This window comes from Leopardus geoffroyi, chromosome D4 (genome assembly GCF_018350155.1).
Source record: "Leopardus geoffroyi isolate Oge1 chromosome D4, O.geoffroyi_Oge1_pat1.0, whole genome shotgun sequence".
NCBI classification, from domain to species: domain Eukaryota; kingdom Metazoa; phylum Chordata; class Mammalia; order Carnivora; family Felidae; genus Leopardus; species Leopardus geoffroyi.
The window spans coordinates 86,877,591-86,896,124 of NC_059342.1; the positions used below are offsets into that span (position 1 = coordinate 86,877,591).

The 18,534-nt window shown below is 47.4% G+C and overlaps 1 protein-coding gene across 1 annotated transcript; it reads left to right on the top strand.

The window, feature by feature from the left end:
* Positions 1 to 6,270: 6,270 nt before the first annotated feature.
* LOC123592478 (neutrophil gelatinase-associated lipocalin-like) lies at positions 6,271 to 10,200 on the top strand. Its single transcript, XM_045467509.1, has 7 exons — positions 6,271 to 6,496; positions 7,016 to 7,152; positions 8,533 to 8,612; positions 8,756 to 8,875; positions 9,094 to 9,195; positions 9,853 to 9,883; positions 10,057 to 10,200. The coding sequence occupies exons 1-6, from the start codon at positions 6,359 to 6,361 to the stop codon at positions 9,870 to 9,872; spliced, it is 597 nt and encodes a 198-aa protein (XP_045323465.1). The 5' UTR covers positions 6,271 to 6,358; the 3' UTR covers positions 9,873 to 9,883; positions 10,057 to 10,200.
* Positions 10,201 to 18,534: the final 8,334 nt, after the last annotated feature.

An 18,534-nucleotide genomic window follows, 5' to 3' on the forward strand; every position in this document is an offset into this window, starting at 1 on the left:
GACCAAGCTCAGAGGAGCAGGTATTCTAGTTGAGTGCCAGTCGGCTTGGAATACCCTGCTCTTGCCAGTCAAGAAGCCAGGAGGAGAATACCGACCAGTACAGGATTTGAAGGCCATTAACAAAGTGACTGTTTCCTTACACCCAGTGGTTCCAAACCCGTATACTCTCTTCAGCCAAATTCCAGAGTTAGCCAGATGGTTTACATGCCTCAACCTAAAGGATGCTTTCTTCTGCCTCCACCTGGCTCCTCAAAATCAACCATTGTTTGCCTTTGAATGAACTGAGCCCGTTACAGGGCGCCAGATGCAGCTGACCTGGACACGACTTCCCCAAGATTTCAAGAACTTGCCCACTCTTTTTGGGGAAGCACTAACTGCAGACCTCACCAACTTTCGGAGGAAAACCACAGGGTGTGTCCTCCTCCAATATGTAGACTACCTCCTCCTTGCCAGTGATACCCAAGAAGACTATGAAAGGTACTAAGGCTCTCCTGCAGCTCCTATCCTACTTGGGGTACTGGGCATTGGAAAAAGGCACAGATTTGTCAGCAGCAGGTCTGATACTTAGGCTTCCTCCTCACAAAAGGAAAAAGAGAACTAGGACCGGAAAAGAAGAAAGTTATCACCACACTGCCACAGCCCCAAACAAAATGAGGCTTGAGTGAATTTTTAGGGGCCGCAGGGTTCTGTTGCATTTGGATTCCCAGATTCTCAGCCAGAGCGAGGCCCCTCTATGACCTGTTGGGAGGAACAGACCGGGAGCCCCTCGCATGGACTGAGGAGGCAAGGGCTGCTTTCACAGAAATAAAGTTGGCTCTGGGACAAGCCCCAGCCCTGGGTTTGCCTGACATAGAAAGGCCCTTTAACAGCTTCGTACGTGAAAAGGACAAAATAGCCCTTGGAGTGCTCACTTAGAGCATGGGGCCTTTGCAATGGCCAGTGGCCTACCTGTCAAAAAAACTTGATCCTGTGGCTGCAGGATGGCCATGGTGCCTCAGAGCTCTGGCAGCCACAGTCCTGCTCATCAAAGAGGCAGACAAACTCACACTGGGACAAACACTTAATGTTAAGGTCCCACACGCGGTCATGTCCCTCATGAGCACCCAAGGATATCGTTTCCTCTCCAATTCTCGGCTGACACAATACCAAGGCCTTCTCTATGAAAACCCAAGTGTCACTCTCAAAACAGTAAGAACACTAAACCTGGCCACCTTCCTTCCCACGGAGGAGGGAGAACCCGACCATGACTGTTTCGAAGTAGTGGATGAAGTCTACACCAGCCACCTGGACCTCCAAGACCAAGCTATGACAGGCCCAGAAATCACCCTGTTCAGCCATGGGAACAGCATTTACAAGAGAGCAACCGAAGAGCAGGATATGTGGTAACCACAACCACCGAAGTTCTGGAAGCCAAGGCCTTGCTGAAAGGATGGTCAGCACAACGAGCTGAACTGTATGCCTTAACCCGAGCCCTCATCCTTAGCAAAGGTAAACGAGTTAACATCTACACTGATTCCCGGTATGCCTTCACTACTGTGCATGTACATGGGGCCATCCATAAAGAAAGAGGCCTCCTTACTGCTGCAAAGAAAACTATCAAAAACAAGGAAGAAATACTAAAGCTTCTTGAGGCTGTATGGCTGCCAGACAAGGTAGCTATCTTACACTGTAAGGGACGTCAGAAAGGAGACAACCCCATAACCAAGGAAATCACCTGGCTGACAAAACAGCCAGAGCGGCCGCCTGTGGTGACCCAGGCAAAGCTTCTACCTACACTATGACTCTTGCGCCCCACAGGGAAGCCTCCCCACCCCTGTACACAAACAATGAAAGAAGTTGGGCCTCGACAGAAGGGGGCACACTAAGCAAAGAGGGATGGTGGGTCATGCCAAATGGACACATCTTTGTCCTGTCATCTATGGGAAAACACCTAGTCAAGGAATATCACCAACTCACACACCTAGGGAAAACTGCACTAGAGGCCCTCCTCAAAAAGAACTACTATATCAGCCAGCCTCTGGTATTATGCCAGGCGTCAGTGAATAATGTGTAACGTGTGCCAAAAACAATGCTTGGTCTGCCCCATGGCCCCTGCCTGGTACGCAAAGGATGGGGGTCACTCCTTTCAAAGACTTAGAGGTGGACTTTACTGACATACAACCAAATAAAGGGTTCAGGTACCTCCTTGTAATAATCTGCACATATTCAGGATGGGTCGACGCATTCCTGACCAGAATGGAACGAAGCCGCGAGGTGGCCAAAGCTCTTCTATGGGAGATTGCGCCTCGATTTGGTCTACCCTTAACCATACACAGTGATAACAGGCCTGCATTTGTGGCAGACATTATACAAATCCTAACAAAGTCCCTCAACATTACCTGGAAACTGCACACTGCTTACCGACCCCAGAGCTCAGGGAAAGTAGAGCGGATGAATCGCACCCTCAAGGAAATCCTGGCTAAATTCCACCAAGAGACTAATCTCCCATGGCCAGATTTACTGCTGCTGGCCCTCCTGTGTGCCTGATGCACACCTGGGGCACTAAGATTCTCCTCTTTTGAGTTATTTTATGAGCGACCCCCTCCCCATGTTTAGGAAAACTCCCAGGATACCTACACCAGATTGGAGACAAAGGAATAAGAGAATAGCTCCAGACCTTGGGGGCAGTCCTAAATAAGTTACAGAGATACACCATAGAGAGGGCCCCAATTTCTTTAGGGACCCCCGTTCACCTCTTTCAACCAGGAGACTCTGTGCACAGATTGGAAGAGGGAACCTCTTAGACCACAGTGGACTGGGCTCTTACTGTCATTCTAACAATTCCTACAGCCCTTAAAGTTTCAGGTATTGCCCCATGGGTCCATCACTCCAGAGTTAAGAGGGCCAGCTCAGAATAACCCACAACCTGGTGAAGTGATCCAGATCCAGTCAACCTACTTAAACTGACCCTCAAAAGGGAAATTGGCCCCTGAGACCTCCAGCCCTGATCCAGCCACACCCGGAAGATGGCTGGCCTGCACATGGCAGAAGCTTGAGGAATCAACATGTGAACCTAGCTGGGGGTCTGGATGCAACTCTGCTAGCCCTTGCCCCTTACTGGTGTCATAGTCCTGATCTTACTTCTTACTGTTGGGCTGATAGAGACTGCACTAACAAGCTGGACATGGGACAAAAGATGCATGCCAGGGGCGCCTGGATGGTTCAGTTGGTTAAGTAGCTGACTTCAGCTCAGGTCATGATCTCATGGTTCATGAGTTCGAGCCCCACAACAGGCTCTGTGCTGACAGCTCAGAGCCTGGAGTCTGCTTTGGATTCTGTGTCTCTGTCTCTCTCTGCCCCTCCCCTGCTCATGCTCTCTCTCAAAAATAAATAAACATTAAAAAAATTTTTTAAAAAGATCCATGCCAGGTCTCACATACCTCCTCTGGATGGGAGGATTATTAAGTATTGCCTGTATATTATGGTAACCTCTCTCACCCTCACAATTGCCACTTACCCACTTTGCCCCTAGGATTGTTATATAACAATAAGAGGGTCAAGGGCATTCAGCACCTTCACCTCCCTCCACAAAGATTGCTACAAGGGAAAAACACGCACTCTCTGTCAGTCACCTGGTGCCCCAAGGACTAAGTATTGGACTGTAGAGATAACCCAAAATGTCAGGGACCCATGTCACAACAAAGGCCTCCAGAGAGGGAAGCGAGCTTGCTACACTTACCTTCCTCAATGAGGGATCTCGGATGGGGGAGGGATGCCAGACAGGGCCCTTCAAAAAGTTATAAAGGATAACTTTATAGGGTAGGGTAATATAGGGTAATATAGGGTATTATAAGCCATAAAGGTAATATAAGGGTAGGGTAATATAAGCCATAAAGGTGACCACTCCCCTGACAGCCTACCAAGGTTTGACCTTTCAGCCTTCAATCAGATGCTTACCAATTCCCCACTCCAGCGTTGGGCCAACACTACTCTACAACTCCTCCATAAAATAGATAATCACACCCAAACCTGCTGGATGTGCTTGCCGCTCAGCCGGAGGGCTTACTTAGCCACTCCTATCCCTTTGACCTCTAATTCAGCCTACCGATGCTTAGAGGCCAACTGGACTCAGATGTTATTTCCTCTTCCTAACCCCAGAGATATCCGTGTACACTGAAGATCAGCTCCTAACAGCCTTTAGCCCCAAGTTCCGGGCTAAACGGGCAATCCTGCTACCCATTCTGATAGGCGCAGGAATTGTGACAGGAATAGGAACCAGAATAGGGGGCACAGGTTCATCCGTAGGACTGTACCATAGACTATCTCAAGAGATAAATGAAGACATGGAACGGGTGGCAGATTCTCTGGTAAACTTACAAAGCCAAATAAACTCTCTGGCAGCAGTGACCCTCCAAAATAGGCAAGCCCTCGACCTCCTCACTTTAGAAAAAGGAGGGACTTGCATCTTTCTGGGGGAGGAATGTTGTTATTTTATAAACCAGTCAGGAATAGTTACAACTAAGGTTCAGGAACTCAAGGAAAGAATTCAACATAGACAACAGAAAAGTACTAATCAATGGAAAGGATGGGATCTCACGGATTGGGCATCCTGGCTTCCTGCCCTGGCGGGGCCCCTCCTCTCCATAATTTTACTTGTATCCATCGACCCCTGTATACTGAATGCTGTGGTACATTTTATTGAAAACACTGTTGCTCACCAAACTACTGCACATATCTTAGCCTTCTAAGAGTACCAACCTGTAAAACTGAAAGGTGATGCCTACTAAAAGTTTTTTTTTAAAGGCATCAAGGGGGAAATGTTGGAGAAGTGAATAAAGTATGCCAAAGATGGCCAATGGAGCGAAAACAAACTCTGGTCTCTAGCTTAGAGACCCCTCCTCCCGGTTCTTCTTCTTTCGTTTACTGTGTGCAAAACACCCCCCACCCCACACACACACACACACACAAATATGGAGGCTGATAACTATAAATTGCCCTCCCCACTGGCATTCAGGGCTCAGATCTTTGGAGAAACAGTCTCCTCCAAGACCGCAGTTGTTAAATAAATCTTTGATCCACCAAGATCTCTGAGTGCCACTTGGTTTTTCCACCAGCGTTCCAGCCTGGTTCTGTAACAATATACCATCGGGTTGGGGGAGATAAAGTTAAGAGGAAGTTTCTAGAGGGATTTTCATATGTTCAAGAAGACTCGCAAATTACTAGAGGCCTAACTGTTGTCAGGCTAAAGTTGTTTTCACCTCTAGCAAAGCATTAACATTAAGACAGTAGGGAGTTTCTGGAGAAATGGGACACGCCATATTTTCTTAAAGAATTGTCAATAGGTAATAATGAAATTTAATGCCATGTGCCATTTCCTTCTTGCCTTTGTTGCCCATATCACTGGTGGGGGGGGGGGTGACAATAGGGCTCCTGGAAACTAAATATAGGTTCTGGAGATTAGGCTTTTGATAAGATTCCCTTTTTCTCCTAATTTACTAGGACATAGGTACACTGATGGAGACTCACATCCTGCCAGATTGTGATCTCCATCAGTTAACCATTTGTATTCTTTCCTTTCCTTTGTTCTTGGGCAGCCAGGGGTGCCTGAGGAATATTACACAGATCCCACCTGGGGCTCAGGGAGCATGCTAGCATGTGCTCTGCCCTCAGCCTGCCTTGTGCTCCCTCATCAACACTCTCCAGTCCACCTTTCGAGATGGGGGAGGGGAAGGGTGTCTCACCCTGTGCCACGGCCTAGGGTGGGTCCCTGCGGGGGACAGTGTCTGGGCTCCAAGAGCAGCACAGGGTACATTCTGTCCTTCCCTGCTGGGAACCTCCTCTTTCACCTCCCCTCCTTTCCTTGTCCCTTTGGAGAACCACAAAGCAGCATGGGCTCTGTTGATATGAGGCATTCTCCGCTTTCATCAGATACAGAAAAGGGGTACCACCCCAGTTACCCCACCCTGCACTTGACCCCAACTGAGAGGCTTCTGGAGGTCAGAGATGACAGCCGGTCCAGATCCGAGACCCTTGTCCTCACACAGTACTAACCAGGGAGAAGAGAGTGTGGAGGGAATCAGTGTCCTTGCTAGAGATGTGGAGATATGGGGAATGCATCCTCCAGCCTCCTGGACCTTTCTGCCCTTCATCTTGCATAATCCTGACCTGGGGGGAAGGGCAGAAAACTTGCCATGATCTTCAGCATGAGTTGCTGACAATTGCCTCACCCTTCCAGGATTTGGCAAAGGATAAGTCATTCCACCCTGGGGTGAGCCATTGGCCACAGAGACCATAAATAGCATCCCCCCAGAAGCCTCCTCACTCACCTCCTCTTTCAGCTGATATCCGGAGTGGTGCCAGCTCCCTTGGCCCTGAAGTCATGGCCTTAGGTCTCCTGTGGCTGGGCCTTGTCCTGCTGGGGGCCTTGCAGACCCAGGCCCAGGATTCCACCCCAAACCTGATCCCAGCCCCGCCTCTGCGCAGGGTCCCTCTGCAGCCTGACTTCCAGGATGAGCAGGTAAGGGCCCCGAGGGGCAGCTGCAGGCAGGCCCTGAGAAGAGTGTGAACAGAGGGGAGGAGAGGCAGGATGGGCTCAGGCTTTAGCTCAGTCTACCCTCGGGTCCCCTGATGGAAGGCACACCCCATGACCCCATCCCCACCCAACCTTGCTGACAAGAGGGTCAGCTGAGCACAACTATGTTGGTCCACACTCTCTTCCATAATCCCCGCAGTCCATGCAAGATGGGATCATCTTTAGGGCCTCTACATGATGAAGAAACTGAGGCTCAGGGATGCCAGCTGGCCACTTGCCAAGTGTCACCCTGTCCCTGACACACTAAGGGCTCCCCCCTGGCCAGATGGCTCCAGCTCCAGCTAGCTTCTTCAGCCCAGCCTGTGTGGCCAGTCTGGGTCCCAGCAGCCCAGTTAGAGGGGCTTCTGGTTGAGGCCTAGGCTGCCTAGAGATGCCTGCAGGGATGGAGCAGGAGGGCCCCCTGGGGCTGCTGCTGGCTCTGCCTATCATCAGCCCCCATTGTAGTTCCAGGGAAAATGGTATGTCTTAGGACTGGCAGGGAGTGAATTTAATAAAGAAAAACACAGCCAGTTTAAGATTTACTCCACCACTTACGAGCTAAATGAAGACAACAGCTACAATGCCACCTCTACCCTGGCCTGGTGAGTACCACCACCTCCTACAGGAACATGGGGGGCCTATAGGGCTGCCGTGGGGGTCCAAGAGGCAAACTGATGACATAGCCGAGCGGCAACCAAAGCTGAAAGATGATCATTCATCCTACCGCTGGGTACTGGATCCCTGTATTTGTATCTTCTCTCATTCACTAGATCAACATTTCGTGGTCACTTCAGCACAGACACATGACAGTTCTGCGGATGGACACAGACTGTCATCAGGAAACAAGACAAAGAAAGAATAGGTGTCCTAGAATGGGAGGAGGGTCACTGGATCCAGCCTAGAATCCCACCTAGGGCTTTGTCAAGAGCTTCCAAGGAGGTGGTCTGTGGGATGGGCCTTGAGGAACCAACCTGTGTCAGAAGGAGGCCTGGGACCTTCGTGGCAGGACTGCTGGACTGAGTCAGAGAGAGCCACTTCAAGAAACAGCAAGCCATTGCATGGCTGCCCTGAGCAGGAGCTGATGAGTGGTCTGGAGAGAGGGGTGACCACAGTGGAGGGGGTCTCAGGTACTGGTGAGGAGCGGGTGTGGCTGCAGCAGGAAGAGGAATGATGGTGTGCAGCCCAGGAGGCTGATCAGTCATAGGTGGAAGATTACCAGAGCAGGGGCAGATTAGGACCTAGAGAGGGGAGTCAAGGATTATGCAGCACCCCTGGGTTTCTGGCTCTGGCACTTGGGGATGGGGCTAGAGCATCTGCCATGGAAGGAGCAGAAGAAGGGCAGGTGTGGAGAGATCGGCTCTGAGGTGCCAAGGAAGATGGGATGCAGGTGAGAGGTCAGGTTTGGTCCAACAACTAAGGGAGTCTTGGCATCCAGCAGACTGGAGTCTCAATGGTGATTCCCCCAGGAGAGTTTAAAGCAGGAGCCCACAAGATAAGAATAGGGGACAGGGGAGCCTGGGTGGCTCAGTTGTTTAAGAGTATGACATTGTCTCAGGTCATGATCATGGGTTGTGGGTCTGAGCCCCACGTTGGACTCTGTGCTGACAGCTCAGAGCCTGCAACCTGCTTTGGATTCTGTTTCCCCCTCTCTCTGCCCTTCCCTGCTCATGCACGTGCACTCTCTCTCAAAAACTAATGAAAATCTAAAAAAAAAAAAAAAAAAAAATAGGGGACAAATGCCTTGGTTGGCAGGGACAGTATGGTGGGAAGGCTACCAAGGGGAAACAGCTCCGAAGAAGGAAGAACAGGAGGTGTGGAGGGAGAGTCTGAGCAGGTCAGGTGGGTAAGAGCACAGTAGTCAAGGACAGGCAGGGATGGGTCAGTGGGGAACAGCCAGGCACATCTCTGGGGTGGGGTGCAAGCCTACTGCTGTGGGAGGGTGAGCTATCACCCTCTCACCCACCCATATTTTGCTTCCACAGGAACCAGACCTGTGACCACTGGCTCAGAACTTTCATCCCAACTTTGTGGCGAGGCCAATTCACCCTGGGCAACATTGAGCGTGAGTCCTGAATGGGGTGGGTCCTCAGGGGCATGAACCTCCCTGTCACCCCACACAGAAGCAATACTGTGGAGACGGGAGAAGAATCAATAGCTCCCTCTGCCCAGTTAGGGCAGACTGAGATCTCACCATCCACCATACAGGATACACTGGAATCCAGAGGTACATTTTACGAGTGGCAGCCACAGACTACGTCCAGTTTGCCATGGTGTTCTTCAAGAAGATTTACAAACACCAGGAGTACTTCAAGATCACCCTTTATGGTGAGTCTTGCCCCTCCTGGAACCAGGATCTTGGTCATGTTGGAGGAGAAGAGGCCCGTGACACCCAGCCCCCAATGTGCCCTTCACCCCCGATCTGGGAGGCAGGAGAGGGGTCTTTCCACAGAACCCCTCAGGAGGAAGGGGTCTGAGGCATCGTTCATGGATTCCACAATATTTATGGAGTTTCACCAGCCACTCACCAGCCATCCTGGCCACAGGGAGGACCAAGATGCTGACCCCTGAGCTGAAGGAAAACTTCATCACCTTCGCCAAATCCTTGGGCCTCACAGATCACCACATAATCTTCGCTATCCCCATTGGTAATCACCAGATGGAGAGAGGAGAGGGCCGTATGGGAACTGTCCAGGCCTGATATTGCCTCACTATGGAAGGGGGGAGAGGAGGGATGCAGACCCCTGCCATGGTCACTGGAGTCTCAGGATCCACTGTGGTTTCAGGAAGACGCTGCCACAATCAGGGTTCTGGGCCCCTAGTGTTCCTCCCTCACCCTAGCTCGGGCCTGCCCACATGAGAATTGCAGGCATGGGGCGAAGCTTCCTCAGTCTCCTTGCCTGGCCACCTCCCCTTTTGCCTTGGGACTGGCTCACCACTGACCTAGGAGGTGCCCTTGTCTTCAGGCAGCCTGGCCTGGGCAGGTGCCTCCCAAAGCCTGAGGGTCTGTCAGGACTCAGCAGGTAAACAGGCAGAAGGCTTGGTGCCCAAGCAGGAACTTGGCTGGGCCTCACCTTCCTCCTTTGAAGAACGGGTGTCACCCAGGTCTGCTTGTCCTCAGGCCTCTCCCCCAGTCCCTGCTCCATCATCCAGCCTTCTGCTGTACCATCCACGAAGGGAACCCCCAGAGCTTCTGTGGCTGGACTAGGCTGAGGCCCAGGGTAGCCCAGGGGCAGTGCAGGGGTCCTGGAGGTCAGGGATCCCACACACACCCCTGCCCATGCTGACCACTCTGTCCCACACAGATGAGTGCATGGATGAGTGAGCAAGTGTGTGGTAAGTATGGTTGGAGTGGGGGCTGATGGGAGCCAGGGTGCAGCTGGGAGGGGGTCCCAGGTCTGCCTTTGTCCAACCTTCCCAGCACTGCTGTCCTCTTTATTGCCCTGACTCCCTCTCTGGTGCCCTCTGGCTCTCTCCACCACATCCTCTTCACGTTGACCTCTGCCCAGGGCAGCGCCCAGCTGTCACCACCAACCTGGACACGACTGAGAGAGCCAGGAGACCCTTCTCAATGCACAGCCCACCAGCTGCTCCCCAGGCTGACCTGCTCATGAACCCCCTCCCTCCTTGCTAAATAAACACATGTCCCCTGGCTCTCAGTCTGTGCTCCTTGACCTCTGGGCTCTCTGAGAGGGAAAAAAATCAAAGGGCAGGCTCCTATTAGGAAGGAAATGTGGTCCCCAGCAAGGGATGGAGGCCACAGAAGCAGTCTCCAGCTCTGACTGAATACTTTTAGCTCCCAACTCCAGGACCAGCCCCAGACCAGCAGCTGCCCTCACTTGCCCCTGCCTCCTAGCATACTGAGGGGACACATCTCACACTCACGTCCAGCCATCTGCAGCAAACCCAATGGCAAAGGCCCAGCCAGGGCCAGGCAGCTGGAGAGGGTTGGGGGGTCAATGTGCTGTCACCCCCACTTCACCAGTGATGAAGTTTTAGGGCTATGGTGCAGGGTCTGGAGCCAAGGACAGAGAAAGAATTCTTAAAGATGTTTTGGTGCAAAAAAGTGATTTTATTAAAGTAAGGGGCAGGACCCATGGGCAGAAAGAGCTGCTCTGGGGTTGTGAAGAGTGTCTGGTTATATACTCTGGCTTTGGAGGAGGTAAAGTCAAGGGAAGTTTTTGGAGATTTTCATATGGTAAAGAAGATTTACAGAATACTGGAGGCCTAGCTATTGTCAAGCTGAGGTTTTTTTCCCTCTAGCAAACATCAATATTAAGACAGTAGGGAGTTCCTGGTGAAATGTTCTTCTCTGCCAGCCTCAAGTATTTGTCAATAGGCTGCAGGGTATCAGGAAATTTAATGTTACCTGACATTTCCTTCTTGCCTTTCTTCCCCCAAAATACTATGAGGGGTGATGTTGGGACTCCAAGAAACTGAGTCTATAGGTTTCTGGTTGTTAGACTATTGATAAGATTGCCTGTTTCTTATAATTTACTAAGATATTTGTAAACTGATGGGGAGTCATTTCCTACATGACTGTGATCTCTATCAGTTAACCATTTGTTTTCTTTCCTTTCCTTTGTTCTTGGGCAGCCAGGAGTGCCTGAGGAATGTCACACACATCCCACCTGGGGTGAGGAGGGGTAATGCTAGCTTGTACTTTGCCCTCAGTTTGTCTTATGCTCCCTCATCATATCCCCCATAAACAATTCTGACCCTTACATCTTTAAGGTAGTTGGAGGTGGAAGGTTTCATCTTCTGTAGCTTCTTCTTGCTCAGTAAGGGAATAGAGATGTCCCTACCTATGAGTCAATATTGATCAGTTGGGGAACATATAGAAGAGTTACAGAAGGCAGAGACAGCTGGGTCTAAGACGGACGATGAATATGAACCTCATTGAGTAGAAAAGATCATTTGTTGGCTTGAAGTTATTGTAGTGATGGAGTCTTGTCACCAGGCAGAGAGACAGGGGAGAAAACAACCAAATGTAATTAGAATAACAAGAACAGCCCAAATAAATGCCCTTTGGTAATTGATGGAAATCCTCAAGTCCAGGAGTTTAGCCAATCATGAAAGGAACGGGAGGAATTCTTTAAAGCACCAATTTGAGTATTCTGGTAATTTAGAAATCCATAAATATTTGTGCAATAGTCTAGAATGTATACTGATGAAGTTTTGGGGTGTTGGTGGGGTGGTCCTGAGCCGACGGCCAAGAAAGATTTATGGAAGACGTCGTTGGTGGGAAAAAAAATTGATTTTGTTAAAGCACAGGGACAGGAACAATGGGCAGGAAGACCTGCATTGGGGTTGTGATGTTCAACTGATTATATACCCTTAGGTTGGAAGGGGGTCAGGAATAGAGTAAGTCTCTAAGGTATTTGGGAAGCAAGGTTTCCAGGAATTTGAGGGGGCTCACTGTTGGTAGCAAATGCCACTTATCACCATTGAATAAAATTTCAATCATGAGACTCTTCAGATGCATATCAGGGGCCATAAGCTTGGAATATGATTGCCAGCATATATCTTGGGGCAGTTGAAAGAAGGAGGTAGACTTACAGGACCCTCAAGGTTGGGATAACGTTGAGCTAAGGTTCTCTTTGCCCCTAGCAAAGTGTCATCATCAAAGCAGCTGAGATCCTAGAGGGAGGTCACTCTGCTGGTTTCAAGGACTTGTAAATGCAGTAAAGGCATTTAATTTTTCATTTGTCTTACTCCCCCATCACCATGGCAAGCACTTAAACACCTTTTCTCTGTTGTTGAGCCCTCAGAAGTCTTTGAATATCACACATATTCTACTTGGGGTGGTGGTAGAGGAGGATGTGCCAGCCTGTTTTGCCCTCAGCTTGCCCCACACTTCCTCATCATATCCCCCCTGAGCAATTTTGACCCTTAAATATTTAAGGTTGTTGAAGGTAGAAGGTCTCATTTTTTGTAGCTTCTTCCTGCTGAGTGGGGACATAGAGTCATCCCTACCTATGGGTCAATATTGGCCGGTCAGAGAACAAAAATGGTAATTAAGGTGAGACAGCTGAACCCAAGGTGGATAATGTGTATTAACCTCCTTGAGTAGAAAGGATCATCTCTTGGCTTGAAGTTATTGTAGTGATGGAGTCTTGGTACCAGGCAGAGAGACATGGGAGAAAAGAGCAAAACATAAGTAGAATAACTAGAAAGCTTAGCTCAAGTGAAAAGTCCTTTGGTAGCTAACAAAAATCCTCCAGCCCAAGAGTTTAACCAATCACTAAAGGAAAAAGAGGGGTTATTTAATGCGACAGTTTGAGTATTCATGTTAGTTAGAAATCCAGAAATATTTTTGAAGTACTCCAGAATTCATACACACCGTTTTGTTCTTATGAGAATATAAGTTCCACCTTGTGCAGCACTTAAAACATCTAACACCATTCTGTGTGTTTTGTAGAAGTGTTTTATCCATTTGGGTTATTTTAGTGTTTAGTAATATAATGTTATTTTGAGAGTCATTTAAGGCCTTAACTGTATAACAGGTGGTGTATTAGTTTTGTTTAGTAAGCCAGCAGGTAATTAATAAGAGGTACTTTTATAGAAACAAGAAAAATGCAGGTTAATGCTTAGAGCAGATTACAAACCCAGTGCTGCCAGCACGAATTTTACATGTTAGGTTTGAATGCTTGTGGGAGCAGGCAGTAGAAATAAGATTGATCTTTCTGGTTTGTAACTCAAATGTCTGTGGTGATCCTTGTGAAAGGCCCATTGTAAGAAGGAACTGATAGTAGAAATTGAGAAAGGAAGATGAAAAAGAAAGGTACAACCATCCTAAGAGAAGTTTGAGATTTTCCACAGGTTCACAGGAATAAAAAGGCTCATTAGTTTGCTCATTGATTTCCCCTGTAGAGGGTACAGGTTTTATTTTAGATATAAGAGCACATGAACTGTGCCCCTCTAAATTTTTTTTTGCAGTAGAAGTACATGATATGACCCAGTAGGGGCTTTTTCATTTTGGAGTTAAATCCCCTGTTGTATTGGACTTTAAATCTTTAAATAAACCAGGTATTTTGGGTTTATATGGTAGTATAACTGTCAGATCAGGTTTAAGAAGGATATATTTTGCATATTCATTTAGAGATTTAGGAATTTCACATACATTTGAACAGTTCCAGCATTTGCCCAAACAATATCACCTAAGGTTTATGACGATTTAACAGGGTCTTCACTTAACATACCGAATAAAAAGTCCTCCTTGATCAAAAAGACTTTCTTTACAATTGAGACCCTGGGTCATTTGTTAAACCTTAGAAAGTGATAGAGCACATCTGAAATGGGATTCCGATCATTACAAATCTTAACGCTTTAAAGTATTTATTTAACCAAGATGGCAATAAGAGACTCCAAAAACAAATATGTAGGGTTATATTGTTGTTAGCAAAACCTAGGTCCTTTAACAGTGAGAAATTTTAACTAAGTGGTCAAAGACCTGATAAAGACATAACCTAAAGCTGTCGTTTTCCCAGAAGTCAAAAGAGAAAACAATCCTTTGTACATTATTTTATCAAGAGCCTAACAATCCAAAAAAATTGTCTTTTAACAGAGAGAAAAGCAGAATTTCAACCTTATACAAGTGTACTTTTAAAAATCCATTCTTTGCAACTTAGTCTATCCAACCACATGTAAAATTCCTTTCCAAAGATTTCCCTTCATGAACCTTCTACAACTTTCTGTTTCATTCAGATTTTTCCCCAAGCCATTTTTCTCCAAACCAGTCTCATTTAGGACAAAACTATTTTCTTTTACCTGCAATAAAAAATGTATTTCCTTTTTTCCTCTCTTTTTTTACACATTCCTACTTTTTTACATATACAGTTGCTATTCTTATTTCCATCAGTCCTCATTATGTTTAGCAGAATTTTGACTCTTAGAAACGTTAGTCTCCAGCAGAGACTAAGTATACCCAACTGTAAACTGTTACACCAGAATCTTTAGAAAGCAAATTTATGAATCAATTAATCACAAACCATGTTTTCCAATAGACCCAAATGTTCTTAGTTTCTCTGCAATAAGAAGTCAAAAGCACAAACCTACATTCAGTAATCAATGCTTTAGCACTCCATTCTATTTGGAAAAGACCTAGATATCCAATGAATTCAATCCCGTTTATCCAAGTGTCAGATTACCAAACTTTGAAAGCTATCTTAACAATTATACATGAAAACTTTGAGATACACAAAATTACCCTTTATTTTAAGTCATCTTGTTGCTAACAAATTGCAACAGAGACAACATGAGTTTATTTGACCTTTAGGAAACGTTGGTAGAAAAAAAAGTTTTATATTTAATTCTGATAACTCTAAACACATGTCTGTCTTAGTTAAACCAATAAACTTAAGCTTAACCACAAACAACATTCCACCTGCATTTGCTTAAAGGACAATTTGTTCCCCATTGTCACATTTTACCTGGGACACCAGTGGGGCAATCTGAAGTGGGCGATCCAAGGGGGTGCTCATTGCTCCTTGACATTGAGGGTGGGAGGGTGGTATAGAAGCCAGTTATGTACATCCCATGGAAGGTGATGCAGAAACAGGAAGAAGGGGAGAGGGAGGAAGAAGAGGTAAAGTGCCAGAACAGCAGAGAAAGAGGATTCCTGGTTCTAAACCTTGTCAGCTCTAAAAGAAGAGACCCCATGTTTGTTTGTTTTCCACCAAAGTGGAAATAAAGGAATCTATGTCAGGCTAGAGAAGACAGGGGATTTCCCCGAAACAAAGGGACTTTAGGCAGCTGCCTAAAGGGAATATTTGCCTAAAGGGAATATTTTTTAAGTCCCTGCCCAAGGTAGACTAACCACAGTTGGCTCCAAATATAGTCATTAACTCAGGAAATGAGTGAGGGAGAGCCTCCCACATCTATTAGGAGGAGGAACAGAGAGAAAGAGTCAGCATGCCCTTTGTCAGGGATGGTCTGTGTTTCTTCTAGCACCTGAGTTCCATCAGGAGGCCTGTTAGGACATCCACTATGCCAGGAGGGAGTTTACTAGCCACACACATTTGGGAAAATACATTCTATAAGAGGCCTTTTGGTTCGGGTCCTTAAAGCTGTGAAGGCCTAGACCTCAGGTACCTCCGTCCATTGACCCTGTTTTCTGCAGAAGAAATCTAACTGCTGGATTCTACTAAGGTCATGCAATGTTAGGGGACATCAGTCCTTTCCTAAATTTTGCAACCCAAATTGTTTCCAGTGGGTTGAAAAGGCATCCCAAGGGAGAGTTTGGGGACTGATGAGAAGCTCCCATCCTCTTTCTAGAGAGAGAAAAGCAGAGACGGTCCATTACCATGAAAATCACCCCCACCTCCCAGATGGCATCCCACGTGCAGGATATATCAGAGGTTCCTGAGGTGTCAAAGTGACCCGAGGCATACCTTGAACAAAATTGCTATGATCACCAACCAGCCCCTAAGGGCCTCTGTAGGAGGGATACTGGCATCCCCCCACTTTCCCATTGCATCCTAGGCTACAAATAGGTGTCAGCAGATGGACCTTGCTGAGAAGGCTGAAGAAACCACCATTTTTAACTCATGGAAAACACTGGAAAAGTATTACAAAGGGGAATTGCCCAATTTTGTACTTTAAGTAGTAGTTAATAAGGAACATTGACTGAAAACAGTGATGGCAGAAACCCATCATGATCTAATCTACATGCCAACACATACAGTCTTTCAGCCAACTTCCTAGGAAATGGTCCCCAGTTGTGTTTAAATTCAATCAGTTACTAGTTCTATGGGTTTCCAGGGGAGGGCCTACAGCCAGAAGTGGCTAGATCAGGGATGTAGATGGGATCACTTTAGACCAATGAGGAGGAAACCTCACACAGGAGTCTTAAGATTTGCATCTGTGCTAGTCACTTAGGTGGCTGTCCCGTGTCCAACACAGACAACTATGTATAAGAACAGGAATAAAGAGAGGGCACAAGACTCTGGGTCTTTTTTACCATTCTGGCCTGGGTACTCACTTCCAGCCGAAAGGCAGGCTTTCTCCTCCCCATAGAGTAACCACGAGCTAGAGGATTACAGACTGAGCAATGGACAGGAAAGTGTTGCAATAAGATCATACTCCTTGAAATTCCTAAAATAAGAGTAAAGGAAGAAAAGAGAAAGTACTCACCAAGTTTGCACCAAAGCTCAGGGACCAGATTAAAGGACTCAGACCCCCACATTGGCGCCAAAAGCTGAGGTTTTAGAGTGGGGTGGATGGCGGGTTCCAGAGCAACAGACAAGAAAGAATTACTGAAGACAACTTTGGTGCAAAAAAAAAAAAAAAAAAAAAAAGTGATTTTATTAAAGCACGGGGACAGGACCCGTGTGCAGAAAGAGCTGCACTGAGGTTATGAAGAGTGACTGGTTATATACTATGAAATTGGGGGAAGTAATGACGAACTGAAGAGAGGCCTCCAGAAGGACATTGACATGCTAATGAGGACTCCTAAGATACTTGAGACCTTGCTATTGTCAAACCTAGGTTGTTTTACCTCTAGTAAGGCATTAACATTAGGAATGGTAGGGGTTCCTGGAGAAATGTTGTGCTCTGTATTTGCCTCAAGTATTTGTCACTGGGCTGCAGAGTACCAGAAACTTAATTTTACCTGCCATTTCCTTCTTGCCTTTCTTCCCCACATCACCATGGAGGTTAGGGTCTTAATAGGGGCTCCAGGAAATTGAGTCTATGGGCTTCTGGAGGTTAGACTATTGATAAATTGCCTTTTTCTTCTAACTTACTAAGATATTTGTAAACTGATGGAGACTCATGTGCTGTATGACTATGATCTCTATCAGTTAACCATTTGTTTTCTTTCCTTTCCTTTGTTCTTGGGCAGCCAGAGGAATGTCACACATATCCCACCATGGCAGAGAGGTTTCTAGCTTATATATAGCCCTCAGCTTGCCTGATGATCCCTCTTCACCCAGAGTCGCTTCACTCAGAGCCCACCACCCAAAGGCCAGGCTAGGGGAGCTGGTTCCCCAGAAGCAGGTGGAAGAGCCCATGAGGTCTCTGCGAGTCTCATCTGAGGCCAGGAAGAACCTAAGGTCAGCCTCAGATCAGGCATTTGACGGCTCTGACTCTCGTGGTGACATCTAGGAGACACTGCCCGGGGGCTGGGACTCATCAGACCTCCCATGGACAGCTAATCCCCCATGCGGAAACTGCTTCCCTCCAGGACAAAGCTGGGATCAGCCATGGCAGGAACACTTTTGGGGGGCCCAGGCCTAGCCCCTGGGCTCCACAGTTGAAGACTATGGACAAAGATGGCAGATGGTATCAGTGGTTTCCCAAAAATGAGGCTGAGTCCTAGCACTCACTGTGACCCAAGGTCCCTGGTGTCCAGAGTGGTAGGGTAGAGACCCCCCACCTTGGGCCCCAGCCACCATCACTTTTCACACATGCAGATGCACGTCTCCCATTGTCCTCCACCAGGATAGATCTGGGACAAAGCCTCAGATATCTGCTCTGTCAAGCTGTCTCATTTGTGGCTGCCATGCCCAGCTTGGGGTTTCTGTCTACTGGGCCCACAGGAGGGGCCAAGTCCTTAGGGTCAGCTGAGGTCTGGATCCACCCTACCAATGGGGCATGAATGAGGGGGAGGGACTGACTTAACGTGGGAATGTTGTGTCTTTGGAATGGTGGGGCTTTGGATCTGACAGCCATGAAAGAATTCTTGAGACATCTTTGGTGCACAAAAGGTGGTTTTATTGAAGCATGGGGACAGGACTCTTGGGAGAAAGAGCTGCACTGGGATTGTGAAGAGTGACTGGTTATATACATTGGGGTTGGGGAGATAAAGTTAACAGGAAGTTTGTAAAGAGATTTTAATATTCTCAAGAAAACTCACACATTACTGGAGGCCTAGCTATTGTCAAGCTAAGGTTGTTTTCTCCTCTAGCAAAGCATTACCATAAATACAGTAGAGAATTCCTGGAGAAATGTTATACTCCATATTTGCCTCAAGTATTTATCAATGG

Bases quoted from the DNA above. Each gene is read 5' to 3' on its own strand.
- LOC123592478 (XM_045467509.1), top strand. From the start codon at position 6,359: ATGGCCTTAGGTCTCCTGTGGCTGGGCCTTGTCCTGCTGGGGGCCTTG. The intron at 7,153-8,532 runs GTGAGTACCACC...TTGCTTCCACAG, and splicing joins GCCACCTCTACCCTGGCCTG to GAACCAGACCTGTGACCACT. The intron at 8,613-8,755 runs GTGAGTCCTGAA...TCCACCATACAG, and splicing joins CACCCTGGGCAACATTGAGC to GATACACTGGAATCCAGAGG.